General features: G+C 26.1%; 1 protein-coding gene across 1 annotated transcript in view; it reads left to right on the top strand.

Moving 5' to 3' along the window:
• The window catches only part of LOC117181689 (homeotic protein deformed), a 21325-nt gene extending 5604 nt beyond the window's left edge, over positions 1-15721 (top strand). Inside the window, exon 2 of the mRNA XM_033374615.1 lies at positions 15057-15721. Within this exon, the coding sequence (XP_033230506.1) occupies positions 15057-15721 (665 nt within the window). The remainder of the gene's footprint in view (positions 1-15056) is intronic.
• The last annotated feature ends 10724 nt before the right edge of the window (positions 15722-26445 follow it).

The following is a 26445-nucleotide window of genomic DNA, read 5'->3' as shown; positions in this document are numbered from 1 at the left end:
ATACAAAATTAATTTAAAATAACGAATGCCAAAAAAAAAGATAAATTTGCCAAAAAATATGAATTACAAAAAATTAATTCGCTACTAAAGCGAATTTTCTACAAAGTATTTGAATTTTCAATCTGAAAATACAAATTTTGAACACCGAAGTTTATTTACGACCAAATAGTTGAGTTTTTATGTCAAATAATTCATTTTTAAAACAGAACAAAATGAATTGATTAAAAAGCAGTTCAACTTTAAACCTAGTAATTGAGTTTTCAACCAAAATATAAATAAATTCACAACGAAATTCATATTTCAAAAATAGAATATTTTAATTTTTATTAAAAAACAGTTAAATTCAACCAAAAATAAGAATAACATTTTTAACTAAGTATTTGAACCCTTAACCATAATTGATTACTTTTTAACCAAGTTAGTTGCATTTTAAGCAAAAAGGATTATTTTGAATACCAGAAGATTACATTTCAAACAAAATAAGACTAATTCTTAAGTAGAAAAGTTCAATTTTCAATTCAAAATATCAATTTTTAATCAAAATTTAAATAGTTTTGCTTTCAATGAAGAAAATTGAGTCTCAGCAAAAATAAGCAGTTATAAACAAAATAGTTAAATTTTTAATCAAAGAGGTGGATTTTCAAATAGAGTTATGAATCTTTACAAAAAACATTAATTTTTAATAGAAGAATTCAGAATTTAACCTAATACTTTACTTTTTAACCAAAAAGCTTAATTTTTTTACAAAAAATTGAATTTTTAACAATAAGTTAAATTTTCAACAACAAAAATGAATTTTCAACTTAAAATAATGAAGCTTCGACCAGAAAAAGTGCTTTTTAACGAAGTGTTCAGTTTCATTTTCAACCAAGTATTGAAATTCTAATAAAAAATATTAATTTTAAACCAAAAAATATTAATTTTTAACCAAAAATATTAATTTCAGCAAAAAATGCAGTAGTACATATTTCAACCGAAAAAGATTAAATTTTTGCCGAAAAAGAAAATCTTTCAACGAATAGTTGCATTTTTAACCCGAAAATATTAATTTTTTTACAAAATTTTTAATTTTCGATCGAAACTTTGCTGCATTTTTAAACCAATGTTTGAATTTTCTACCAAACTTTTAAAATTTTTAGCGAAACAAAAGAATTTTCTGCATAACAGCTGAATTCTTGACCAAAGATTAATTTTTAAGAACATTTTTTTTTGTCCAAATAGATGCATTTTTACCAAAAGACTTGAATCCTAGACCAAATCATAATAATTTTCTACCGACCAATTTCATTTTTAAACAAAAAGCATTAAATTGCTACAAAAAGCGATTGATTTTTAAACGAAAACGGTGAATTTTCAACAACGAATTAAATTTTCAACCTGACAGTATGAATTTTCGACAAAAAAGTTAATTTGCAACCTAGTAGTTGAATTTTCTATCAAACTGTTAAAATTTTAAGTGAAAAATACAAGTTTTCTATGAAAAGTTATATCTGCAATAATATAGAATTCCTAGAAAAACCTTAAATTGTCAGAGAATTTTTTTCAGGATTTTAGTAGACTGTAAAAATTTTATTTTTTTGTTTGTTGAAAAAGGATGTAATAGATATAAAATATTTCGGCAACGAATAAATAGCAGACAAATTTATGTTTTTTGTAATTTTTTCAAATAAAATATTAAAATGCACTAAACAATTGATTTTTATGCTATACAATTTGGTTCCCTAATTTTTTGACGTATTTATTATAATAAAACTATTGAAATTAACTCTAAAAACTCATAAATCCAACGCAACATAAAATAATTTAGAGATTTTTAGAACCAAAGAGAATATATCTCTGAACTAGTCCCCATTTCGTGAAACTTTTCTTCCTCAATCAACTCAATATTGTCCTCGCAAGGGATACATTACACACAACTTTGTCATATTTGAAAATAAATTTGTTACAATCAAATAAAATACTTTCATAAAATTGATAGTGTACTTATACGACCCTGTGAATCTGAAAATTGTTGCATCAGTGAAAATAAAAAGGAGTTTTAAGGAGAATATCCATCAAATAAAAAATAAATAAAATGTTGACACTCAAAAAACTATTTGATACATAAAAACATTTTCTTTAGTCTGTTCGGATTCTGTAAATGAACTCTATACAGTAGACGGTAGACATGTAATTGAATATAATTAATAGTTCCCCATAGAATCTAATTTATTTTTCTTTCGGGATACAATATACAACCATGAATTTCAGATTTTCCTGAAATTGAGATAAAGCCTCAACAAATCCCAATTCGCGCCACGTGTTCCCTAACAATGAGAAACTCACAGGCTCGACTAGGGGTTTCGAAAACGATTTTTTGCAGTGTAACACTCCTCGGAATTGGCTCTCTCGGCTTTGCAGCTTCCCATCTATAGATTCTAGACTCCAGAGTCCTTTTGATCATGAAAACTGCTGCTCATTCTAACTTGCAAATATTCCCCTCGATATAGGCAACTGGCAAACTAAACTAGACAGAAGCAAGGTGTAGAGTAGAGCGGGGCATAACCGACCGGCGAGGCAGAAGCGACCGGCGGGGCAAAAGCGACCGGCGGGGAAAAAACGACCGGCGCGCACATTGGGCTGAATCGGGATTTTACTATTTAAAATCACCTAGAGCCTACACTTCTTAGCCAGTTTTCAATTTTTTTAGTAGTGATCAGCAATTGTTGCATTAAAGCCTCTATAGATTGGATTTTTTCATTTTTATCATCTTCTTTTTTTTTAAAGTAAACAAAGAGCGAAAATGATACATTTTTAAATTATTATTTTCTATCTTTAAATAAATAACTTAATGAATCCCATTATTGAAGAAAATTAATGCTGAAGTATCTCAAGAATATAAATAATGAACAGGATATTGAATCTAATTATTAAAAATAAATTATATTAACAAAATATCAACATCGTTGAAATTTGGCTTGCAATCTATATTTGAAAGTTGAAATTCCTTGATTTTATCTACATCGTATTTGATCATGAAAATTTGGTGTCTGGTATAATTTGTTTATTTTATAAACTGATTATATAAACAAATACATTAGTCTAGGCATTTATTCACCGAAAGTGATCGTTTTTCTTACTAAGTACCGTTAAATTATATCAATGGTAATACTAAGTAATAAATATTGGTTATGCGATAATATTTCTTAATTTTATAAAAAAATTTTATAAACAATTTAATAGTTTGACTATCTATAGACAGAAAAAAACCGCTTTTCTTTCTAAACGCCTTTAAAATATATATGCGGTGATTTTTATTGATGCAAAATTGTCCTTTTATATATTTTCTTATTTTACAAACAAATTTGATGAACAAATGCACAGTTTTGCAATTTACGGGCAAAAAGTAATTGTTTTTCATTTTTATCGCCTTTAATTTATATAAGTAGTGGCATTTAGTTATGAGGAATTGTCATTCGACATTATTTGTTTATTTCTTAAACAATTGCATAGTTTGTCCATTTATAGAAAGAAAGCAATCGTTTTCTCTAATATTGTTTGTTTATTTCATAATTAAATTACTTTTTGGATAAAAATTGCTAAACTATGCATTTGTTTATGAAATAAACAAATTATAGTAGTCGACAAATTCTCATCTTTAAAAATCACTACTAATATAATTTTAAGGCAATAAAAAAAGTTTACTTTAGGTTTAAAAACGGCCAAACTATGCATTTATTTATAAAATTGACCTAAAATATAAATAAATAATATTGAAAGAGAAGCCTTCATCACTAAACATTATCAATTTTATAAATTTGAAGACGATCAGAAAGAAACGGTTACTTTCCGTCTATAAATGGACAAACTGCATTTGTTCATAAAATTTGTTTATGAAATAAAAAAATAATATCGAATGACAATTATTCATAACTAAAAACCACCACTTATATCATTTGAAGGCCTAAACAATGAAAAACAATTACTTTCTGCACAAAAATAGTTAAACTATGCATTTGTTAATAGAATTTGTTTGTAAAATAAACAATTAATATCGATGAACAATTCTTCGTCACTGAACATCAATACTTATGTTACTTAAAGACGATTAGAAAGAAAAAATATTAATTTCTCCACCATAAATTATCAAACTATATGCATTTGCTTATAGAATTTGTTTATAAAATTAACAAATAATATGAAATCATTAATCTTTGTCACTTATTACCAAAGAACACATTTTTATGATCAAATATGACCATGTGGAGAAAATCATGCAATATGAATTAACAAATAGAGTTTGCAAGCAAAATTTCTACGCTGTTGTTATTTTGTTAATATAATTTGTTTATAACAATGATATTCGACATCCTGTTAATTGTCTGTCCTATTTAGATACTTTGAAATTAACTATAATCGAAAATTGGATTAATTAAGTTATTTATTTAAAAATAAAAATAGTAATAAAAAAAATATTTCATTTGAAAAAATTGACTCATTTGGTTCAAAATATAAGCTACATCCGACAAATCTGGATTGTTTGGGACCTACAAAATTTGAAGAAGTTGATAAAATTTTTCAGATATTTGCTAAGTCCAATTTTTAATTTTGTTTATTAATTTTTCAAATAAATTAATGGATATGTAAACAAATGGCAATTTTTCTATAATTTTTCTGTAAGAACCTAGGATGGAAACAATATAAAATTATATAAATTATATAATAAAATTATATAAATTTTAATATAATTAAAAAAATGTATTATTTGGGCATTTGTTGACAATAAAATTAGTTTTCTTTAATTTCCGCCCTTGTAATTGAAAATTTCATGCCAATTTCAAACAATTTTAGTTAATTTTAGATCAATTTTATGACAGTTAAAAAATATAAACAAATGGATCATTCAGGCAATTTAAAAAAAATGTTTTTTCAATGTCAGTCTTTTCAGGTTTTTGAAAATTAACTTTTTCCTTCATAATTTATAATTTTGGTGGTTAAGTATTCAACTTTTATGTAGAGGATTCGACTATTTGGTTTGAAAATTCAACGATTTGTTTGCAATTTTTATTTTCTTTGTCTGAAAAATCTTTCCTTGGTGAAAATTCGAGTCTTCGTTAATAATTCGTCTTTTGGCTTTAATTTGTATCTCTTTTAGTAGAAATTCAATCTTTTTTTATTAAAATTGCAATTTGTGCCAAAAAATTAAACTTTTTTGGTTAAGGATTCAACTATTTTGTTACAAATTTATATTTTTGTTTGAATTCAACTGCTTTTGATTTTAAATCTTTTTCAATTGAAATATAAACTATTATCATTTAAGTTTAAAAGTAAACGATTTTGTTAAAAATGTGTCTAAAACACTTTGCCTAAAACAAAATTTTGACAATTTGTGTCAGTATTTGGACAAAATACAAAATGTTCTTTCTTATTTCCGACTAATATCCAAAAGATTTAAAACCATCATTAAAAAAATGTTTTAAATCATCAAAATCATCACTTTGTCTGATTTAAAAAAAAAACAGGGATTTAAGTTTACCAAATTTTGTGTGAATAAAAGAAAATTTGGTAAATTCAAATCTATTTTTGAATAAAAAAATCCTTTGCTGAACACAATTTTATATCTGTGGCGTAGGGACAAACATATTTATGTTTATTTTAAACATAATTTCCAATTAATTTAGATAAATTTAATTTTTTTGATTATAATTTTATTCAACACAAATAAATTTTATTTTATTGAAATAAATGATTAAATAAAATGAATTTCATTCATACAATTTTCTTGTATAAAAAACAAAATTTTTGTCAGTATAGTAATTTCAAAAATAGCTTATTTAATATAATTTTTAACCAAATGAAATAAATAATTAGAAAAGGTAATTCTATATTTAATGCTATTTTTAAATCAGTGTTTGAACATTTAAGATCATTTAGATTAAGTTTTGAAATTCGTAATTGTTCGCTCGGACGGAAAAACAGAAATTGAAAGAACTCTTTCAAAATCTCGTGACATCCCGATATTAATTTTTTTTATTTCAATGAAGTCGGTAACAAATTTAAGAGACAAAAATATTACAAACTTATTGTTTAAATTAAAGTTACTACCCAGCTATTGAATATTATTTTTTTATTATTTCATAAAGTACAAAATTATAGTCTTTTTTATATTCTTTAAAATTATTTCCTAACGGACAAGGAAAAATTATTCCAGATATTTCAGTATTTCGTCATAGTTCCTTGAACCACAAATATTGCTGAAGAAATTTTTATTATACGCATATTATATAAAATAAACTTTTTTTTTTGTTATGAAATAAATTCTGTAACATAAAAAAATATATTTTGGGATGTTAACACAACACATACGAATGAAAAGAATCAAGTAAATAATTCTTTGCTCATTGCTACTTTTAAACCGTCTTTAGGTTTTCTGCCTTCTTCGCCAGGACCGTGTTTGAAAGAAAATATAAATTTTTTATTTAAAAACGTTGAAATACATACTTTTTCTCGAAAACGGGGCAAGATATATGAAAAAAAGTGAAGTGGCCAACATTTTTCCTTGATTGAAAAAAATGCTACAGATTGAATAATTTTCAATTTCACTGCAGTTTCTTGAAAATTTAATTTTCGGTTTCATTATAAATTAATTTTTTTCTAATCTCTTGTTCTTGATAAAACATGAAAAAATATTAATTTTAACCAAATTTTTGGCAATTTAATTTTTTCTTACTATCGCTTCTTACCAATTTTTAAAAATAATCGAATAATAGCTTTTTCCGGAAAAATCTTATGTACAATAGAATTGTTTCAAACTTTGAAAGTAAATTTTTCTATGTCTGAAATCGTTAAAATATTTTCAAAAAGGTTGTGTAAACAAATAAATATATTTGATGGCCTATTATCAAAATTAGAAATAATAGAGTTGTCGGAAATGTTTTTGAAAACAAATTATTCATGATTTATTAAAATTAATGTATTTTTTTTTAAGTTATAAGAAGCACAGAAAGCAAAAAATTTAATAAGACATATTAAATTGACAAAAAATAATTATTATTTATATAATTTTTTATAAACAAAAAAGTATCATATCAAAGAGTCATAAAACATATTATTAGTCGATTAATCATAAAAAAATTATGCCCATTCATGTATAAAATGTATAAAATAAATGTTTGTTGAGAATTCATTTGTTTTTTTGAAAGTTCGTCTTTTTGAATGAATTCAATTCTTTTTGACTTAAAATGAAATATTTTTGAGTTTTAATATCAAAATTCAAAATTGAAACACTTGGTTGGTAGGCAAAATACTTTTTAAAAAAGACACTTTTTTGTTTGAAGATTCATAATTTTAGTTACAATACTATCTCTTTTAGAAAATGTAACTATTTTGTTGAAGTTTCGTCTTTTTTGGCAGAAAATTAATCTTCTTGATCGATAATTCATGTTTTTGACTGAGGATTAGACATTTTTTTCATTTTTTTTTCTGTGAATTTAACTGCTATTTATTTAAAATTTAAATGTTTTTAAATTGAAGTATCAACCATTAAATTTTGTGTTAAGAATTTATGTTTTTTCGTTGAAAATGCAATGACTGGTTTTAGACTTGAACTAGTCTGTTCAAAATTAGTTTTTTTTTGGTTCTTAAAGATTCACTATTTTAGTTGAAAATTCCTTTTTTTGGTAGAAAATGAGTCTTCTTGGAGAATTCGTATGAATTGAAATATCAAATATTACATTTTTTTATGCGAATTCATGTTTTTGTTTAACAATTAAACTACATGGTTTAAGGAGTGGAACTTTTTTGTTTAAAAGTAATTTTTTATGATTCATAATTTTAGTTGAAAAATTCTTTTTTTAGTTATTATTTGGCGAAAAATAAACTTTTTTGTTAAAAATATGCAGTCAGGTTAAAAAATAAATTTTTTTGTAGAAAATTCGTCTCTTTTATAAAAAATGGTATCTTTTTTATTAAAAATAAAACTGTTAAAAATCCGATCTTATTCTGTTCAAATATCACCTACTACAAGTTAGAGTTTGGCAATGCGAGGCAAAACGAGAAAGTGAAAGGTGAGGCGAAGCGAGGAAGGCAAAGCGATAAGAGCGAGCGCTCTTATAGAAAAAAGTTGTGGATGAATGTTATTTTATAAGGCTTTTTCTTTCATAAGGCCAGCAGGTTGAAAAATAAACGCTTATCTATCAACAATTACATTTTTTATTAAGAATTTTCCTTTCTTGCTTGTAAATTCAACTATTTGGTTGAAGATCAACTTTCTTGTACACATTTTGATCTGAATTGTTTCAAGAATCTCATGGTTATCATAGATAATTGTCTTATTCATTGAAAAATTATTCTATTGACATTAGAATGTGATCTCTGACGATGAAATGAAATAATGAACTTCGCCCCACCTTTCACCATTCTTTGTTTACTGCAAAGCGTAATAGTGAGTAGTGAGCATCGAATAGACTGACAATAGAGGTTGGAGGACGTGGTAGCTAGCTTTGATTACGGATTGCGGTTGGTCCCTGAATCTTGGTTTGAAGCGGACTCTGGCATGCATGGCCGTCGGGGGCCGCAATCTCCCCTTCAAATACTGGATGGCTGCTTGCCGGACGCAGCAGCCAGGAGGGGCCGCGAACATCACGGTCAGCTTTGGAATGGAATGTGCCCGCACAGATTTTCTACTATACGAGTTCTAGAACTTCCTACGGAATTGTCTGACTCTGGACCACCAACATTCGTTTCTTCTTTTATTTTTATTTTTTCTTCCTTCAGTAACGACAACTAAAACAGAAACTTTACCTTCGATTGGGATCTAAAGATTACCATGTATCGGTGACAAGTCAAATCCTTTCTACTCACTCTTGGATCTGAAATTATTTTTTTCGAAGATGACAAAAAGGGTATCGTCATTATTTTTATATAAATAATACATACGATGGGATTTGTGTCTTACTCGTCTAGAGGCGAGTGAGGGTTCGATTCCCCGTGCCTGTGAATTTCGATTGTTGAAAACTTTTTTTCGCAAGATTGGATCACGTGTGTGGTAATATTACAATACGCGCATGGAAATATTATAACACCAGCGTTTGAAAATTACAGTTTCGTGCAGTGAAACGTTATCTTGCTAACTCGGAAATGAATTTCGAATACATTAACGGAAAGTTTAAACAGAACTTTTTTTTGTTTTGATTGATTTTTGACGCATTCGATTTAGAGCATGGGGGTTAGGGTTCGATTCTCCGTGCATGCGAATTTCGATTTTCTCAATAAAAATTTTCTTCCACAACATTTCATTATATATATATTAATATTTTAATATCAGCATTTGGAAACTTCAATATAAAGTATTTGAACTTACTCTACGTTTCGGATAGAAACTTCCAATATATTGAATTGAAAGTTCCAAACATAATTTTTTCTCAGTATTTCCTTCACAAATTAAAATTTCAAATTTTTCTAGACAATTTAACGATTTAGCGAAATAGAAAATCATCCTAGGTTGATTTGAAAAAATATATATATATATTTTTGTTTTGAAAATGAATACACACTAACCTAAGTTTTACCTCTTTCAGCAACAAATTCTTCCAAACAAAAAAATTCGTTTTGTTTTCATGTTCTCAAATATTTTACATTGCATTTGAACGCTTATATAATTATCGCCTTTTGTATTACCATTATTGGCAATAATTCAGATAATTTTTTAAATTGAAACTGAAAACGGAAATGATTTAGAGGTGTCCTATTATTGTTTTTTTGTTTTTTTGTTTTTTAAATTGTTTTTATGTTCTCAATCATTTCAAAATTTATATAAAGTGATGACATTTAATATTAAATATTAAATAATTGTTTACAAGTGTTCTTTTGAAGAATTAATTTCTATTTGGCCTAAGGGAATATCCTATACCAAATTATAATGATTAATATGTTCAGTGGGGTGGGTCGGAAAAAGGAAATTATGGAAATCGAAAATGTAACTATGTGGAATAGTTTAGTGTACAAAGACCCTGGAAATGTATAATTAATTTGGTATCGATTGATAAACGCCTTCAACTTTCGCCTATTTTTCCTCGATTTTCCCATAAATATTGTTCCAACTGTAATTTAAAATATGCATTATAACTCTGTTCCAATAATAAATTATTTCCAAAATAATTAAACCAACATTTTATCACTTTTTTATTGTAAAGTCAACAGCAAAAAAATTCGTTCATTTGAACGCTTAGAACTTCAAGCAACTTTTTTAATCAATGTTCTTTAAGCGATAATTTATTTTTAATTGATTCATAGATCAATTTTAAAATCTGCAGAAAGAATGTCGAGAGAATTTTTAAAGCTTTCTGTAGCCTTTGCACTGGTAAAAATGAATTAGAAAAAAATTTGATCGAACTGAGTATCATAAATGCAAACTCAGTAAATTATCTTATTTCAGCTGAAACTGAAAGACATTTATGTTTTATTTACTTTTGTTTATAAAAAAATTTTTTTGCTCATCATCTTTTTCCAGCTTTCTTTAAAAATATTTTCTATGTCCGAGAGCTTTCTACTGGTAAAAATAAAACAGAAAATAATATTTAAAAAAATGTTAAAAATTTTTTTAACTTCCGGCATAAGTTTTTTCGATTCCTTGAATTTTCAAATTTTTTTCTAGTGTATTTTTCCAGTAAAAACCCTCAAATGTAGAAAAGCTTTTTAAAGTCAACTGGACAAAGATAATTTAGAAACACACAAAATTCAGTTTTGTCTAAATTTTATGATTTCCTAGTTTAATAAATAAATTTTATTGTATTTTTACGAGTAGGAAATATTTAAATACCTCAAATAATAATTTTACTAGTTATGTTATAGTTTACTGCAATACACTAAAATGTTTAATATGATATGCAATTAAAATCTAGCATATTTTCTATTTTAGGAAGTAAATATTTATCAATATATTATGAAAAAACAAATTTATTTAAAATCTATAATAATATTTCTGAAATTGAGCACTTTTAGGAGAAAAAAATGTTTGTATTCCTATTTTATTTCTTAATGTTCCTGAGGATTAATTTGAACTGAAAATATGAAAATTGTTGTACCAAATCCGAAATTTCATCAGTTTTTTTTTCTAAAATCTAGCCAGGTAAATTCGGGATTTGAATAAATGGTATAAAAAAATTAATTGCCCTAATTACTGATCCCATTATTTCGTTTAATAATATTTCTGTATTATTTAATAAAATTAAATATTAGAGCATCTCTGATATTTTTGAAAAATATTTTCTTATGGAAAAATTGTTTCGGATAATTCAGAGTGTTTCACGCCCTTGAATTAAATTGTTAGCAGTATAAACTCGTATTCTATTTTAATCATTACACAATCTTTTTTTGTATTGTAATGTAATGTAAAAAATCTTTCATGATTCGCATGAATAATTAATTGTCGTCTACACGTTTCAGACGCCTAGTCCATTTTTAAGATAACATTCAAGATAGACCATTTAAAGAATTTTGAAGATATATGTCAAAAACATGTGACATTTTAATGCATAGATTTATTTTTTTAATGTGAACGCAAAATTGGTTAATTTTTTAATTCCAGCATACTTAAAACTCAGAGCTTTCAAAACAGAAATTTATTTAATTTTGTCTTTTGTAAATTGATGTGTTTTTCAATGTACATTTACAAATCTTCAAGGCTTCTAATTCAACCCAAAAATAAAATAATATAATCGATTTTATATTAAATAATTCAATAGATAAACAAATATATAATGAATAATAATTCATTAGTTAAATATTTTTTCTTTAAATTTCGAAGGCTTTGCAGACCAAATGTCTTTAGATGGTATCAAAACCATATGCCTCTAACTAAAAATTTTAACTCACTTGACAAAAATCTTAAAGACGAGAAATATTTACCTATATATACTGAAACTAAAAATACTTTTATGAATGATAGATAGGAACACAAATTTCCTTTTACCTCCACACAAATATTTCCGTCTAACATATCCTTCTATTTATAATTCATTGATACGCCAAATCTAAAATTTCTGTTGGGTCCTCTTTCGAGATAAACCGGAAATGATCAGTCTCAGTCGAATATTCCACATTTCTTGCAGTGACTAACATATTTTGAGACGATATCAGTTTCACTTTTATTGTTTACTAACGGTAATCGGCATTGATGAGGATGGATGAGCGACCAATTCATGTTTTGTATTCATCTTTCTATCTTGTCCGATACTCACTGTCACACTACTCGTAGAGTCACACGGACCACCAGGTCCATCTTTTCAAAAGACCAAAAAGACCAAAAAGACCAAAACAAGCACGACTACTTTACCCTCGAACACGGGAAGAGATAGGACGATCGCGATATTAGTCCAGTTCAGTAGCCTTCTGGTCAGTTCATTTTTGACACTTTATCGATTCACCTATCGGCTACTGATTATTTCGAAATTCCGGACTCAGCTGCTGTACTTCTTCAAGCTGATTAAAAACACTCCTGGTGACAGCCGATCCGTTTTAAACAAGTTTAAGTCTAATTAGGAAAAAGAATTTCGTTTTTAAAAAAGAGGTTATACGAATTTCCTGATGCTAAATTAACGAAGAGGATGTGGGTTATATTATAGAATATTTACATAATTTCTATAAGCGTGTGTGTGATATTAAATGAGAATGCTACTTTATTTGTTATGAAGATATCGCTGTAAAGTACTATGGTTGTATTCATTATGCATTTGTCTCTTACCTACATTTGCTAAACTTGAGTATCTGGAAAAATTAATTTAATTGCTTTTCAAAACGAGTATCGGTCAGTTCAGTTTCCGTTCTATTTTAAACAATAAAATTAATGCAGGAGAAGTTGACGAAGCAAAACTGAAGTTACAGGAGGACGTAACGCTTCCTGCTTGAACCAGTTATTATTGACCCGCTTTAAATAGCGTAGAGAATGTGTAAGCAGTATATATATATTTCATGTGTATTTTTATTTATCAAATATATTTTAAGTTAAGTAACCATAAGCTCCTATTTCTAAAAAACAATGGAAATATCGATAACTATCACATGAAGAAATAATTTGCTTCTTCATCGACAAGGGTTATAATGATGATGCGAATTTAAATAGGACAGCTATTTATAAACACATCAGTACATATAATTAAGGTTAATTGAGAGATAGCGTTCCAAAATGTCATAAATATCATTTTTCAAACATTGATATTTTGGAAAAAATTGTCTTTTTTTGCGATTACAATACATACATGCAAAATCTTCTTATTTTTGAAGCTTCACTGATTCATTCTGTTATATAATAATAATTATAATGAAATTTCAATATTTCTTGACTGCAATTAGTCCACATTAGAGTTTAGAAGTGAGGTAAATATAACTAATGATGAAATAATGTCATGTTTGTGAAAAACCTTCCATAGCTGATGAAGTTAAGCTTTGTGATCACTGTCATTTTGAAGGTAAATATATGGGTTTAGCATACTAGGATTGCAATTTAAATTGAATACACACATATAATTCCAGTATCATTTCAAAATAATTCCAGTATAATTCTAGCTCCAATGGTTTTTGGAATTGTGGACTCATCCAATTTTGTTTCGAATATTTGGGATAATATCGATATTATAAAGCAATCGAAAGAAAAATGATTAAAATGGTCGTCTACCTTTTTTCAATAATCGATAGTTTATTCATTTTCTAGAGACTATTAATTATTTCTCTAGTAAAGGCGTTTCTTTGTCAACTTGCGCCTCGAATCGATTTCAATTTCCATTTCCATTCAAGAACGATAATGTGCATCGATTGTATCTTAGTCAATCAGCTGAGATGAATTTACATTTCAATTTTAAAAATACAACTTCTTTCACAATGAAAAAATTGTTTCTCATATAATTTTCTTCAAAGGTATATTTTCATCTGCATCCTTTATTTTATATTCAACTTTATAATCGGTATATATTTTACCATCTTAAATATTTCAACTGAACTAAACGTGCATCCTATATTAATATCTTTACAATTAATCAAATATTAATATTCATGATTTTCAAATGAGCACAGTTTGTAATAATATCCGTACATAAGTCAACGCATTATAGTTATGGGCATGGTGAATTAATGAATACTAAATAGACAGAAATAAGAGAGAATGAGAAGAAAAAAACTTCGCATGCCAATACGTTTCACTCAATACGACAAAGAAGGGAAAAATTCTTAGGTAATATCTTTTTCCCCAGCTGTCAAACCAGAACGTTAGCAATTTTAACATGCATTAAAAAAATTTACTTCGCGTATGAAACTGGTAGAGACTAAACTAAATAAGAATGAGTTAAGATATATATTATATATTGACATGCAGTTAAATTTTTTTCCATGCAGATTTCCTTGTTCACATAAGTGTTATAACAAGGTACATATAGGTACAAAGAAGCGGAAGATCACTTTGATCTTAAGCTAAGTCTGTCCATTCAAAAAATGTAACCAGCTCCAACTTCTTTCTTCCTCTACAATTATTGCAATTACATACAACGTAACTCAGCCTAAATTCTCATGACATCTTAGTCACGACCATTCATACCAGCCATTTAGATACTGTGCTCTTATTTCACCAACATCTAATTGAGAGACCTCGTGTCATACTTAATCAAGAGCCACTTGACTACAATTATAAATATATCCTTTCGAAACAAAGCTTTTACTATGAAGTATTGAAACTTTAAATTTCAAATACTAATAAAATTTTTGCAGAAGCTCATTGTAATTTGAACTTTTGAATTAATGAAAAACAGTTTCAGCTGATGAAAACAAATATTTTGAAAAAATATTGTTCGAGATGTTATATAATCTCTCATCACTTCCATTAGTGATCCTATTACCATTCAAATTAGTATTATCAAGTTTCTGGGGTCGCAGAATCCGAATCTAATATAAAAATTTCCAAGTTTAAGTTGGATTATCCAATAAGAGGAATTAAAAATTAGAAAATGGTCCTAATTGTACGAAATTGTGTATTATAATTTTTTCGGGGAATCAGTTCACAAAATTAAGAATCAGCTCTCTTTCTGTTTTAGCTAATGGCTCCTACACACCCGGCATGGAACCTAAACGCCAGAGGACAGCTTACACAAGGCACCAGATCCTCGAACTAGAAAAAGAGTTTCATTACAATCGATACCTGACAAGGCGGCGGCGGATCGAAATCGCTCACACCTTGGTCCTTTCTGAACGTCAAATTAAGATTTGGTTCCAGAATCGGCGGATGAAGTGGAAGAAGGACAATAAGCTCCCCAACACAAAGAATGTTCGTAGAAAAAACGCCAACGGTCAGTCCCAACCAGCCAAATCCACCAAGACATCAAATGCACGAGCCAAATCCGGAAGCGGGAACAACAACAGTCAACGGAAAAACAACAACAATTCTCCTTCCAGTGGTATGGAGAGTAGTCTCGATGGTAGCATTGGTCTCGATATGGCGGATGTTCATGGCGTCAATTCTGGACTTCCGCATCCTCATGCTTCGCACCCTGGTTTTCAAGGTCATCCTCATCCGTTGGCCCACCTTCAGGCACAGCTGAGTCATCATCACATAGGGGGGATGATGGACGGTTCTGGAGGTCCGATGGGACATATGGGTTCTGGAAGCATAAGTCCCTTGGCTCCAGCCACGAGTCCTCCTGGACTTTCAGTTCCAGTACCACCAACCATAAAATCTGATTATGGACTCACGGCTCTGTAACACCAACCAATTGATAAGAGACAACATCAAGGACTCGGTGACCTTATCGACAACCTACAGCAGGTTGTTATTTTCTGAAAATAAGTTAGAGTGTTGGTGATAGTTTAGGGTTTGATACACAATTCTGGGGTCTCAGAGACCCCGGTACTACGCACCGAGTGGTACAATTTTTGGAAAGTCGAAGATGGTAGAGGTGACTCTCCGTTCTAGTGACTGATATTAAATGAGTGTTCGTTGTTCTTGGGTCGAAAGTGCGCGATAGTGATTTTGTGGTTTTTAGTATGGTCAGTCTTGGGATAGTTGAGTTTTTGGAGAGTTGGGTTCAATACCCTGTTCAAGTGGAGAAAAATAGTATTAGATAATGCCAGCGCTTACGTGAGTGATTCAATTGTACATTTAGTGGCGTTATTGAGTCGCTTAGTTGATTTAAAAGAGGATTGGTGAAGAAGAAACTTTTATTGAAGGGAGCGTCGTCTTAATTTGATTATTCTAATGATTTTAGGTAAAACTAAAATTTAAAATATTCTGGTTAAACGCTTTATTTTTTCCGGGTATTTGAGTACAGATTTTTTATTATGACTACTTTTCTCTACATAACTAAAAAAGATAGATAAAGTTATTTTTTGATAATATAAATATTTTGATTGACGTAGTAAATCTGGAACATTCCTCTTCATTTATTATTTTTTCAGTCCAATATTTTATACAAATATCAAGGAAGTGCTGATTTAAAAAAATCGGAGAATCTCTCTCAAATTTTTATATAGTCAGATTCGACCAACAATTATTTAAAAACGAATGATCATATTTGCCAATCCTCTTTTAAAATTATTCACAAATTAGAATTATACGCAACCACCATTATTTGTTCATATTCTCTAATTGAGAATCCCTGAATATTTTGCTCAAAGTAAAAGATTATATTTAGTTAATGAGTCGTTCTTTCCGAAATTATTGTACTGACTTATAAAATTTTAACTAAATTCAACTACATCTTGAAAATGTTCTCTGAATACTGGTAATTTTAAAAGTTACTTTTAGTTCAAATGATTCCAGGATTTCCAGTGTGTACTGAAATTATTTTTTAATTGTTATTTAATATCAATATTTAGTACCAATCATTAGAAAATAAATCCGTACTATTTAAGCCGTTTAGTTTTCTTCTAAAACAAATTAGAGTATTTATACATTTGTTATCGATATTAAATACCGATGAATCAGATCAATAATTAACAGAGATTATAATTTTTAATAATTAAAAATTAATTAAAGAAAATACAATCGTTTGACCTTACGCTTAAAATTTCAGAAATTTTTAAAGCTTGGCTAAAAAAAACTCATTTTTTGATAAAAATCAAATTAATATAGTTTTGCGGAAAATCAGATCTCTGAAAAAAATATTTTTGTACGATTTTTTAATCAAAATATTATTACAGATGATGTTTCAAATAAAAAGCATTATTTTTATTGAAAACATTTTTAAGCTTACAAAAGATTATTTTAACAATGTTTTTTACAAATTGGTTTTTTGCTTTTATCTTTTATGATTATTTTTTTTTAAATAGTTGAATATTAATAAATGATGGGTTTTTTTTCGGAAAACAAATTTCGTAAAACGCTACTGTTTCCAAGTTTAACGAAAATCTATGGCTCAAATCGATCAATTTAACACCTTTTTCATGAAAAAACGTTTTTTCTTTCATAATAAGCGACTGATGATATAATTTAAATTCTTAAGGTAGTTTTCGTGCCAAAAGTCAGATATCTGGAGAAAAAAAATTTCTGTGATTTTAAAAATAAAAATATTATAACTGATGTCATTTTAAATAAAAAACATTTTTTTTATAAAAATGTTAAAATTCACAACGAAAAAACATTAGTTTTAACCATGCTTTTTGCAATTACATTTTTTCTGACCATCGCTTCTTACCAAATTTCGAAAAATGATTGCTTTTTAATAAATGACTGCTTATTTTATCCGGAAAAATATTCCCTAGAACTCTACTGTTTCTAATCTTGAAAGTAAATTTTTCTATGGCTGAAATGGTTAGAACAGCTTTTTTTAAGAAAACATGTTCTTTTAAATAATTATATTTTAAGATTATTTAGTTATTTTAAAAATTGGAAACAGTAGAGTTGCAGATAATTTTTTCCCACAAATAATAAGCCGTCATTTATAAAATGCAATCATTTTTTAAAAAATGGCAAGGAGCGACGGTAAAAAAATGCAATTTGCAAAAAACATGGTTAAAATTCATGTTTTTTTGTGAATTTTTAGATTTTCCATAACAAAATAATTTTTCTTATTCGAAATTACATCAGTACCTTAAAAATTTAGTAAATTTAGTTCTACAGACCTGATTTTTGGCAGAAAAATAGAATTACTTTAAGCTGAAAATTTTGTTAAAAAGAATGAGTAATCCATCTATAAAACTATTCTTGAAATCAATTAAAAATTTTCTTAATTTCAACGAATATAATATTTTACTGAAAAAAATTGATTCTGTAAAACATGTCAAAAGTTGGGTTAAACTTGTTTGTTAAATAATGGTCAAGGAAATAAGTAAGCTTGAAGCTTATTTATAATTTAAAATAAGATTAATTCTACTCGTTTTGGAAGGAAAAATTGCTTAAAATTAAGTTAAAAAAATATAGCTATTCAAAATAGTTTTAAAAAACACTAGTGATTGGTACTCAATACAAATAATGATTTTTTTGTGATTTATCGAGTATTGAAATACTAATAATTGATCATTCTCGTTAATTTATAAAAAAAATTATAACTTTTCTATCAATATCGTGTTGAACGACTTAAATAAATCTCAAGACAAATTGTAAAGGTAAATTTAGAAATAAAAAATATGCCCTGTGACTATGATCTTTTGCGTTTTCTGTAGTTATGTAAATATACTTACGAATTTGTAAATATACTTGTAAAGAGATCTTTAAATTAATTTAAGTGTACCACTTTCTTTATAAAATTATGTTCTGAGTGTGATTCAAACTTTAAAATATCTTTATTTCGCCTAAACGGTACACCAATATGCGTTAACTAAAAAAATCAAGGAGGGATCGTATACACAAATGATCAAAAAAATAAATATTGGAAAAAATATTTTTTCATCATTATTAATTTAAAATTTGAAAAAAAATATATTCGACAAAAATTTTATAAATTATTTTTACTATATTGTCAGATAACAAATGTTTATGAGTGAATCGAATTGATTTATTGGACAGAAAAAACGATCTCTTCTTTGCAAAGATAAAAATGGTCATAAAAAAATGTTTTAAATTTTCTTCTCGGAACATGCATAATTTTACCAACAAAATAATGTTTTTCAATATATTTTCATGAAATAATAATTTTTTTAAAGAATTAATAAAGAGCTGAGTGGAGTCTCTGCGATGTTAACTGCCGAGCGCAGGTCGGTTATCATATGCGGTGAGCTGCCGTTTCGTTAGAGAAGAGGGGGTAGCGTAGCAACGAGCGTGTCCGGGTGGGGGTGCCCGTTGCTATGCGTCCCCGTTTCTCGCGACCGACAGTTCATCCCATGCAATACATAATTCGTTTTAGTTTACATCAAAATTTAGTTTATTTTTTCAAAAATAATTAGCGATATTTTTTAATAATATTTTCCTGAGAAGAACATTGAAAAGATGTTTACATTTTTTGAGGCCATTTTAGAAAAAACCAATTCATTAATAAAATTGTAAATATAATCTTGGAATAGGTATCTCTATTTTTATCGAGTGAACATAAAAGGATGACCAATGCCGTTTAGGATTAAGGGACAATTGTAGGCGCGAAGCATTTTATCATTAAGCGAGTAGAAATCAAACGATTTACGATGCACAGAGTCGCTGTGACGATATACCAAAACAATACTAATTATTTTAAGTATCTCGTAAGTCGAAATTATAAATATGCATATATAAATTCGCGTAAAATATGTACACATAGATCAATATTCTGAATCAATCTATTTCGGTTTTAGCGATATGCCGGAATTTAAAAAATATAGGCGTACAATTTACGAGATTTCGTATAGGTGTGAAAACTGTACTCCCTGTAAATGTATATACTCTGTATAATAATGATATAATTGGGCATGCAATAATGCTTATGTTTATATTGATAATGAAATCGATCAAATACAATCGTACAGTAAATAAATAAATGTTTCGTAATTTACAGTAATTTCGTTTTTCCAAAAATACACAAACCCTTTCTTCCGCATTTTGGTTTAAGATTAAAATGTTCTTTCTTCCGATTATTAACAAAGACGCGCATTACGCAGTTGGTTATTATTTTGTTGTCTCACGTAATTTTTTGATTAAAATATATAAATCATTTTAACACAAAAGATTTGTTATTTATTTTATCTAATATCTACAACGATATGAAAGAAAATGAAGGAAAATATTTTTCATATCTGATGAAAATTGATATTTAAAATGATGAATCTTCAATCAAACAAATTAATTTTTATCATAAGAGTCTAACTTTCAACCACATAGTTAAATTTTCGACCGAGAAGATTATTTTTCAACCAAAAAATATCAAGTTTTGCCAAAATAATAAATTTAAACCAAATAATTAAATTTTCAATCAAAAAAATTAATTTTCGATTAAATCGTTGATTTTTAGTGTGAAAAAATCAAATTTTAACTAAAAAATGGAGTTCGCTATATTCAATTGATTAAACAAAAATTGTTTTTGCAGCAACAACTATCATATTTTTATTGAAAATTCATTTTTAGTTTCAAAATTTACTTTTTTAATATTTTACCATTTTTCTTGAAAATTCATCATTTTGGTTGGAAATTGAATTAATTTGTTAAAACTTTCCTTTTCTGAGGGTATATTTTTGGGTGTAAAAATGCAATTGTGTTATAGAAGTTTCTTTTTTTTACAGAAAATTAATTTTTTAAAATGAAAATGTAACTATCCTATTTTTTGTTAACTTTTCAGTTTTTTCATTCAGATATTCAACTATTTAATTAAAAATTTACGTAGTTTGTTAAAAATTCATCTTTTGTGGTAGAAAATGTATTTTTTTTTCATGAAAATTCATCTACTTGGTTAAAAATGTATGTCTTTTGTGAAAAATTTCTTTAATAAGTTAAAAACTCATTTTTTAAATCTAAAATGATACTATTTTAATCCATAAAAACTTTTTTTGTTGAAATTTTATATTTTCGGATTACAAATTAAAATCTTCTGCATAGAAAATTAGTCTTTTTGACTTGAAAATTCAACTGCTTTTTAGAAGACTCTTTTTTTATAACAAATTAATTTTTTTTAATGAAAATTTAAATATTCCGTTTTTTTTAATTGATATTTTTAGTTTAAAAATGTAACGATAAGGTTAAAAATTAATGTAATTGGTTGAAAATTCATCTTTTTCGTAGAAATTTAATTCTGTTAGTTGGAAATTACACTATTTTATTAAAAATGTATGTTTTGTATTAAAAATCAGTCTTTTTTGATAAAAAAAGAATCTTCTGGGTTGAAAATGCAACTACTTGGTTAAAAACTTATATATATTGTGAAAATTAAAATTAATCTTTTTGCACTTGAAAATTATAAATTCTGGATGAATTTTTGAAAATTTAATATAATAATTGCAAATATTTGTTTGAAGGTCAAACTGTACTTTGTAAATTCACAATAAACAGTAAGATTTGAAATTTTTTCTTGATTTAAAAATAATTAACAAAATTAAACGCTATATTTTAGTTTCAAATCGTATTTAAATATTGGTTCAATCTAGAATATTACATTTTTAACCCACTTAAGTAGAAAATTGTTGATTGTAGAAGAACTTTTTTTCTAATATTTAGCAATATTTTAAGTTTTATTCAAAATGAGTAAATATAAATCAATTATTAAAAACTAAATAAGTTTAAAATTGAAATAAAAGGTCTTGAATCGTTAATGTTTCAGACTATTTATTTCAAACTTTAAACATTATAATTTTAATAATTCTATGTAACAAATGCTTAGTATGTAAGTGAATTTATTGAATTTTGATGCCTAAATAATAATTGAACAATTATAAATTTGGAAAACATTTGAGCAAGTTTAAGAGATATTTACAAGTTTTGAGAAGATCCAAACTCGATTTAAAAGTGGTAAAAATTGCGAATCATTAAATTGAGATTTTAGAAGATTTTATATCAAATTTTAAAGCTTCGTAAGAACCTTTGAAGATATTACGAAAATAGAAAAATTTTTTTAAATTTTGTTGGAAAAATTTAAAATTATTTTTCAGTTTGAAAACTTTTTTGAAGAGAATATTTAAATAAATTGTAAAATATTTTTCGAATAATAAATGACAATTGAACATATAATTGAATTTATAAGGTTTTTAAATCATTTTGTGAGGTGTAAATAAATAAAAAAGTTGTATCAAAATTCGTAGAAAAACTAACAATAATAACGTTTTGTTTGAGAAATTCATTTAAAACTTGAAAATATTTCAAAACATTTAAACCACAATGTAGATTTTTGAAGATTTCGAACACAAAATTTATAAGGTGTTTTGATCATTTTGTAAGGTTTTAATAAATAAAAAAGTTTTATAAAAATTCCTAGAAAAAGTAACAATAATAACGTTTTGTTTAAAAAATTACTTTAAGAAGCATATTCAATGAGATTTTCAAAAAATTTCAAAATAGAATCTGCATGATTTTAAGGTAATTTTTTTTTGCTTTCGCAGAATGTTCAAAAAAATGTAGAACAAATTTGAGTTCCAAGATAATAAAATTATTATTAGATTCGTGGAAAACTTTTTAATGATTTTTAAAACAAAATTTGTAAGAGAACATTTAAAAAGGTTTAAAACAAGTTTCAATGTATAAATTAATGTTTCTAACTTAAAATTGCTTAAAAGGACAAATTTGAAAATTTTATCAATTTTTTCTCAATTGTTCAACTTTTATTTGCATAGTCAAAAATATGTTCTTTTTTGACCTAAGACGAAAAAATTGAAAACATGGATATTACATAATTTTAAATAGCATATATGGTGTCCAATCGATTGATATATAGATTTGAGAAAAACAATTTCGAATGTAATGTTTTTTGTTTTTTAAATAACCATGAATAATTATTCTCTAATAATATGTACCATTTCTTTAATGTTTAAAAAAGTTTGTAGTAATAGCTATCATATGTACATCTTTATTTAAAATTATCTTATTGCAATATTCAAAATATGTGATATTCTATTTTTTTTAAACTTTTTGGTTGCAAAATCTGTAATTCCTTTAGATTCTCGTAGATGTGCCTTTTTTCTAAATTCTTGTAGAAATTTAAAACTACAATAAAATAGAAAAATATACAAAAAATACATAAAATGTACAAAACTCGTTTCAAAAGAAAAAAGTTGTACTTTACTATAATTGTGGTTGTAATATATTGTATACTTATTTTTAGATTCGTGAGAAAATAGTTTTAGTTTTTTGTACTTTTTTGTAAAAATTTGTCCACCAGTGTCTCAAGTAATTCATGTACCTTATGTACAAATTTTCAGATTTTAAATTTAATTTTCCAAATCGAAATACTTCCGGTCTATTGTTATAGTAGATTTTTTTTTAATCGAGTAGAAAGATATTTTAATTTTTTTTAATTCAAGTAAAAAATATTAAAATACTGATTGAGGATTTGAATAATGTCTCAAGATTGATCTATCCTGTCGTTTTTGTCGGTACCGCAATAATACAAGAATCGCGAGTTATACACCATGACGTAAGATCAATATTGGAACGTACGAGTATATAAAGAAGCCGTGTATCGGAAACCGCTTTAGACCTTCAATATAAGGAGTAGAGAAAGGAAAAATAAGAGAGGAAGAAAGAAAAGAGAGAAGGAAATAAAGAGTCATGGTGGTAGTAGATTGTCAATTACATCACTATAATTTTCCTTTGACAGGAGTCAGTGAGATTCGAAGAATATTTTCTGGAACAATGGGAATTGATGACTCAATAAATTCCGTGTCGTCTGCATACTCGTACATGTGCGCGCAAAATAGGGGAGAGTGGGGCTAAGTCGACAGGGAGGCTAAGTCGACACTTATTTTTTTAAAGAAAAATATAAACCGTGTGAAATTGTTTTTTTTTTTTTTTTGTTAACAAAAGTGGCTTACATTTTAGGACGTAAAAAGTGTTTTCGAAGGTCAAAAGTTTTTTCCGACGCTTGTGGAAAGTTGCATTTTTCTTTTTGTATCATCGTTTACTACGATCGAGGTATATTCATTCTACGTAAAAAATTGTGCCAAACATACATGTATTATTAAATTTTGATTTTTAGATTATTAAAAATTTTGTAAAAATCGTTTTTTCTGCCTCTTGGGGCTTTCAAAATTTGAAGACTTGATCAAAACCGAAGAAGTACAATTTTACATAAAACATTATAGGATGAGGATTTAAAAAAGTTTTGTTTAACAACCAATTAGTTATTGTTGGATTGAAATTTTAGTTGGCTATACTGATAAAATGTTTTAAAAATGTTTCCTTTTCTTTCTTCCTTCTATCACATCACGTTTTTTATAATTGTTGATTTTGCAAATTATAAAAATTTGAAATCATTTTAAAAAATACATAATACATCATAATCTTTAAATAATTATTTAAAGATTATGAAAATCATTTTTATATCTTCAATATTATTATTTATATAAAATATTTAAATAAAAATAAATAAAAATGATTTTACTCATTGAATAATAATTAAGTTCGAAGCTTATTACAATTGAATTATTTCTTTTTTAAATAATTAATTTAAATTTTTTATTTCAGTTAAATTATTAACAATAAATCACCCCTATTTTGGTTTCAATTTATATTTTATATAATTTTGAATAAATAATTAAATAATTATAAATGCAAATCAAAATTAAATACTACGAGTTTATAGTTTTATTCAAAAATAAATTTTTTATGCAATAATTTTGAAAAGCAAAAAGCATCGCACTTCAAAATTAAAAGCAACATTTTATAGCCAACTAAATTCTCGATCGAACAATACCTAATAAATTTTCGAACAAATTTTTTATTCAATTTAAAAATGGCTTGAAACAAAGTGTCGGCTTTACTGCTATTCTCCCCTAACTAAATATAATTGTTAAAAATTAAATTTCTCTCAAATCATATTTTTTTTTAATTTTTAATTTGCTGTATAAAAGAGTATCGCTTTTTAAATCCTCATTGATAATATGTTAAGCTAATTATTATCTGTGTAAGTCATAAGACGATGGAAAATTATTTTTAAAGGAACAAAAATGGAAAAAAAAGTATGGAAGCTTTTAACTTAAATTATGTTCATTTAGATCTGAATAAATAATGTTTGAAATCTAAAAGAACTAAATTGTACGTTTTTAAATTTATGCAACTTCTAATATTGTACTTTACAAAATTTTGAGTGATAGAAATTGAAAATTTTCAAGATAAAGTTCCATATTTGAGATTAAAAAATTCAATATTTAAATTTAAAATTAAAAAAATTTCTTCATTTTTAAAATCATAAAAATTTGGGAATGAAAAAAAGTCTTTAATGAAGCAGAAATATAAAGCCTCCAAATTTTAACAATCTTTCAATTCCAATAATGATAATAATTGAAAAAATTAATGAAATTCACTGATTATCTGTAAAATTTCACTGATTCAAATTTAAAGTAAGGACTGCAAAAATACTAAAAATGTAAGGCGTATACAAAATTGATACATATATTACAAATTGAATCGAATGAAAAAATGTATATGGGTCGCATCTGAAAAAAGTGAAAAAAAAAGTTTCGAAAAAAATTAATTTAATGTCTGTTCGCTTTTTGCATCTTTATTTGAGTTTAAAAAATATGGTGAACTTTTTTTTTCAAACAGTTTTTTGTAGTAAACAGTTCAAGAAATATAAATTAAACATAAATTTTTGTTTAATTTCCAATTTTTTTAAAATTTCCAAAAACATATTTCTTATTGAGTTCAATACACACTTTTTTGAAAAAAGTTTAATATTTTATACATAAGTTTTTTTAGTTGAAACCAAAGGAACATTTTTTCGCGATGTTTAAAACGTTCCAAAATGGCGTGAAAAATACAAAATCCTAAAATTTGTAAATATAGGAAAAAAATGCTGAAAAATCAAAATGAAAACATGTTTTTTTGATTCAAATTGAAAAAATTGCATGTTTAAAGTGAAAAGTTTCTCTTTTTTAATTTAAAATAAAAAAGAAATATCAAACTTACAGTTTAAAAAATTATTTTCCGACAAAAAATACGAATATTCTACTAGATGAATCAAACAAAATTTTTTTATAACTAAATGGTGGAATATTCAACCAAAAAGATGAAATTTCATAAAACAAGAATAATTTTCCTAATAAAAAGACGGATTTTCTTCTGAATTTTCTACCAAAAACGACAAATTTTTAACAAAATTGTTGAAATTTTAAATTTGATTAAAAATTCAATTTATTTAGTGAAACATTAATAAACTGTCTAGAAGTACCAGCTATATTGTTGAAAATTGTGTTTTTTTTGTTGGAAATTAATTATTTTAACTAAAAATTTAGCTATTCTTTTTTTAATTGATAATTTATCTTTTTAAGTTTAAAATTTAACTATTTAGTCCAAATTCATGTATTATATTAAAATAAATTTTCTTGTAAACAGAAAATTATTTGTCTAATTAAAAAATTCATATTCTTGGTTAAAAATGTATT

The sequence above is a fragment of the Belonocnema kinseyi genome, chromosome 10 (genome assembly GCF_010883055.1).
Source record: "Belonocnema kinseyi isolate 2016_QV_RU_SX_M_011 chromosome 10, B_treatae_v1, whole genome shotgun sequence".
Classification (NCBI taxonomy): Eukaryota; Metazoa; Arthropoda; class Insecta; order Hymenoptera; family Cynipidae; genus Belonocnema; species Belonocnema kinseyi.
This window is presented reverse-complemented; position numbering and strand designations above follow the sequence as displayed.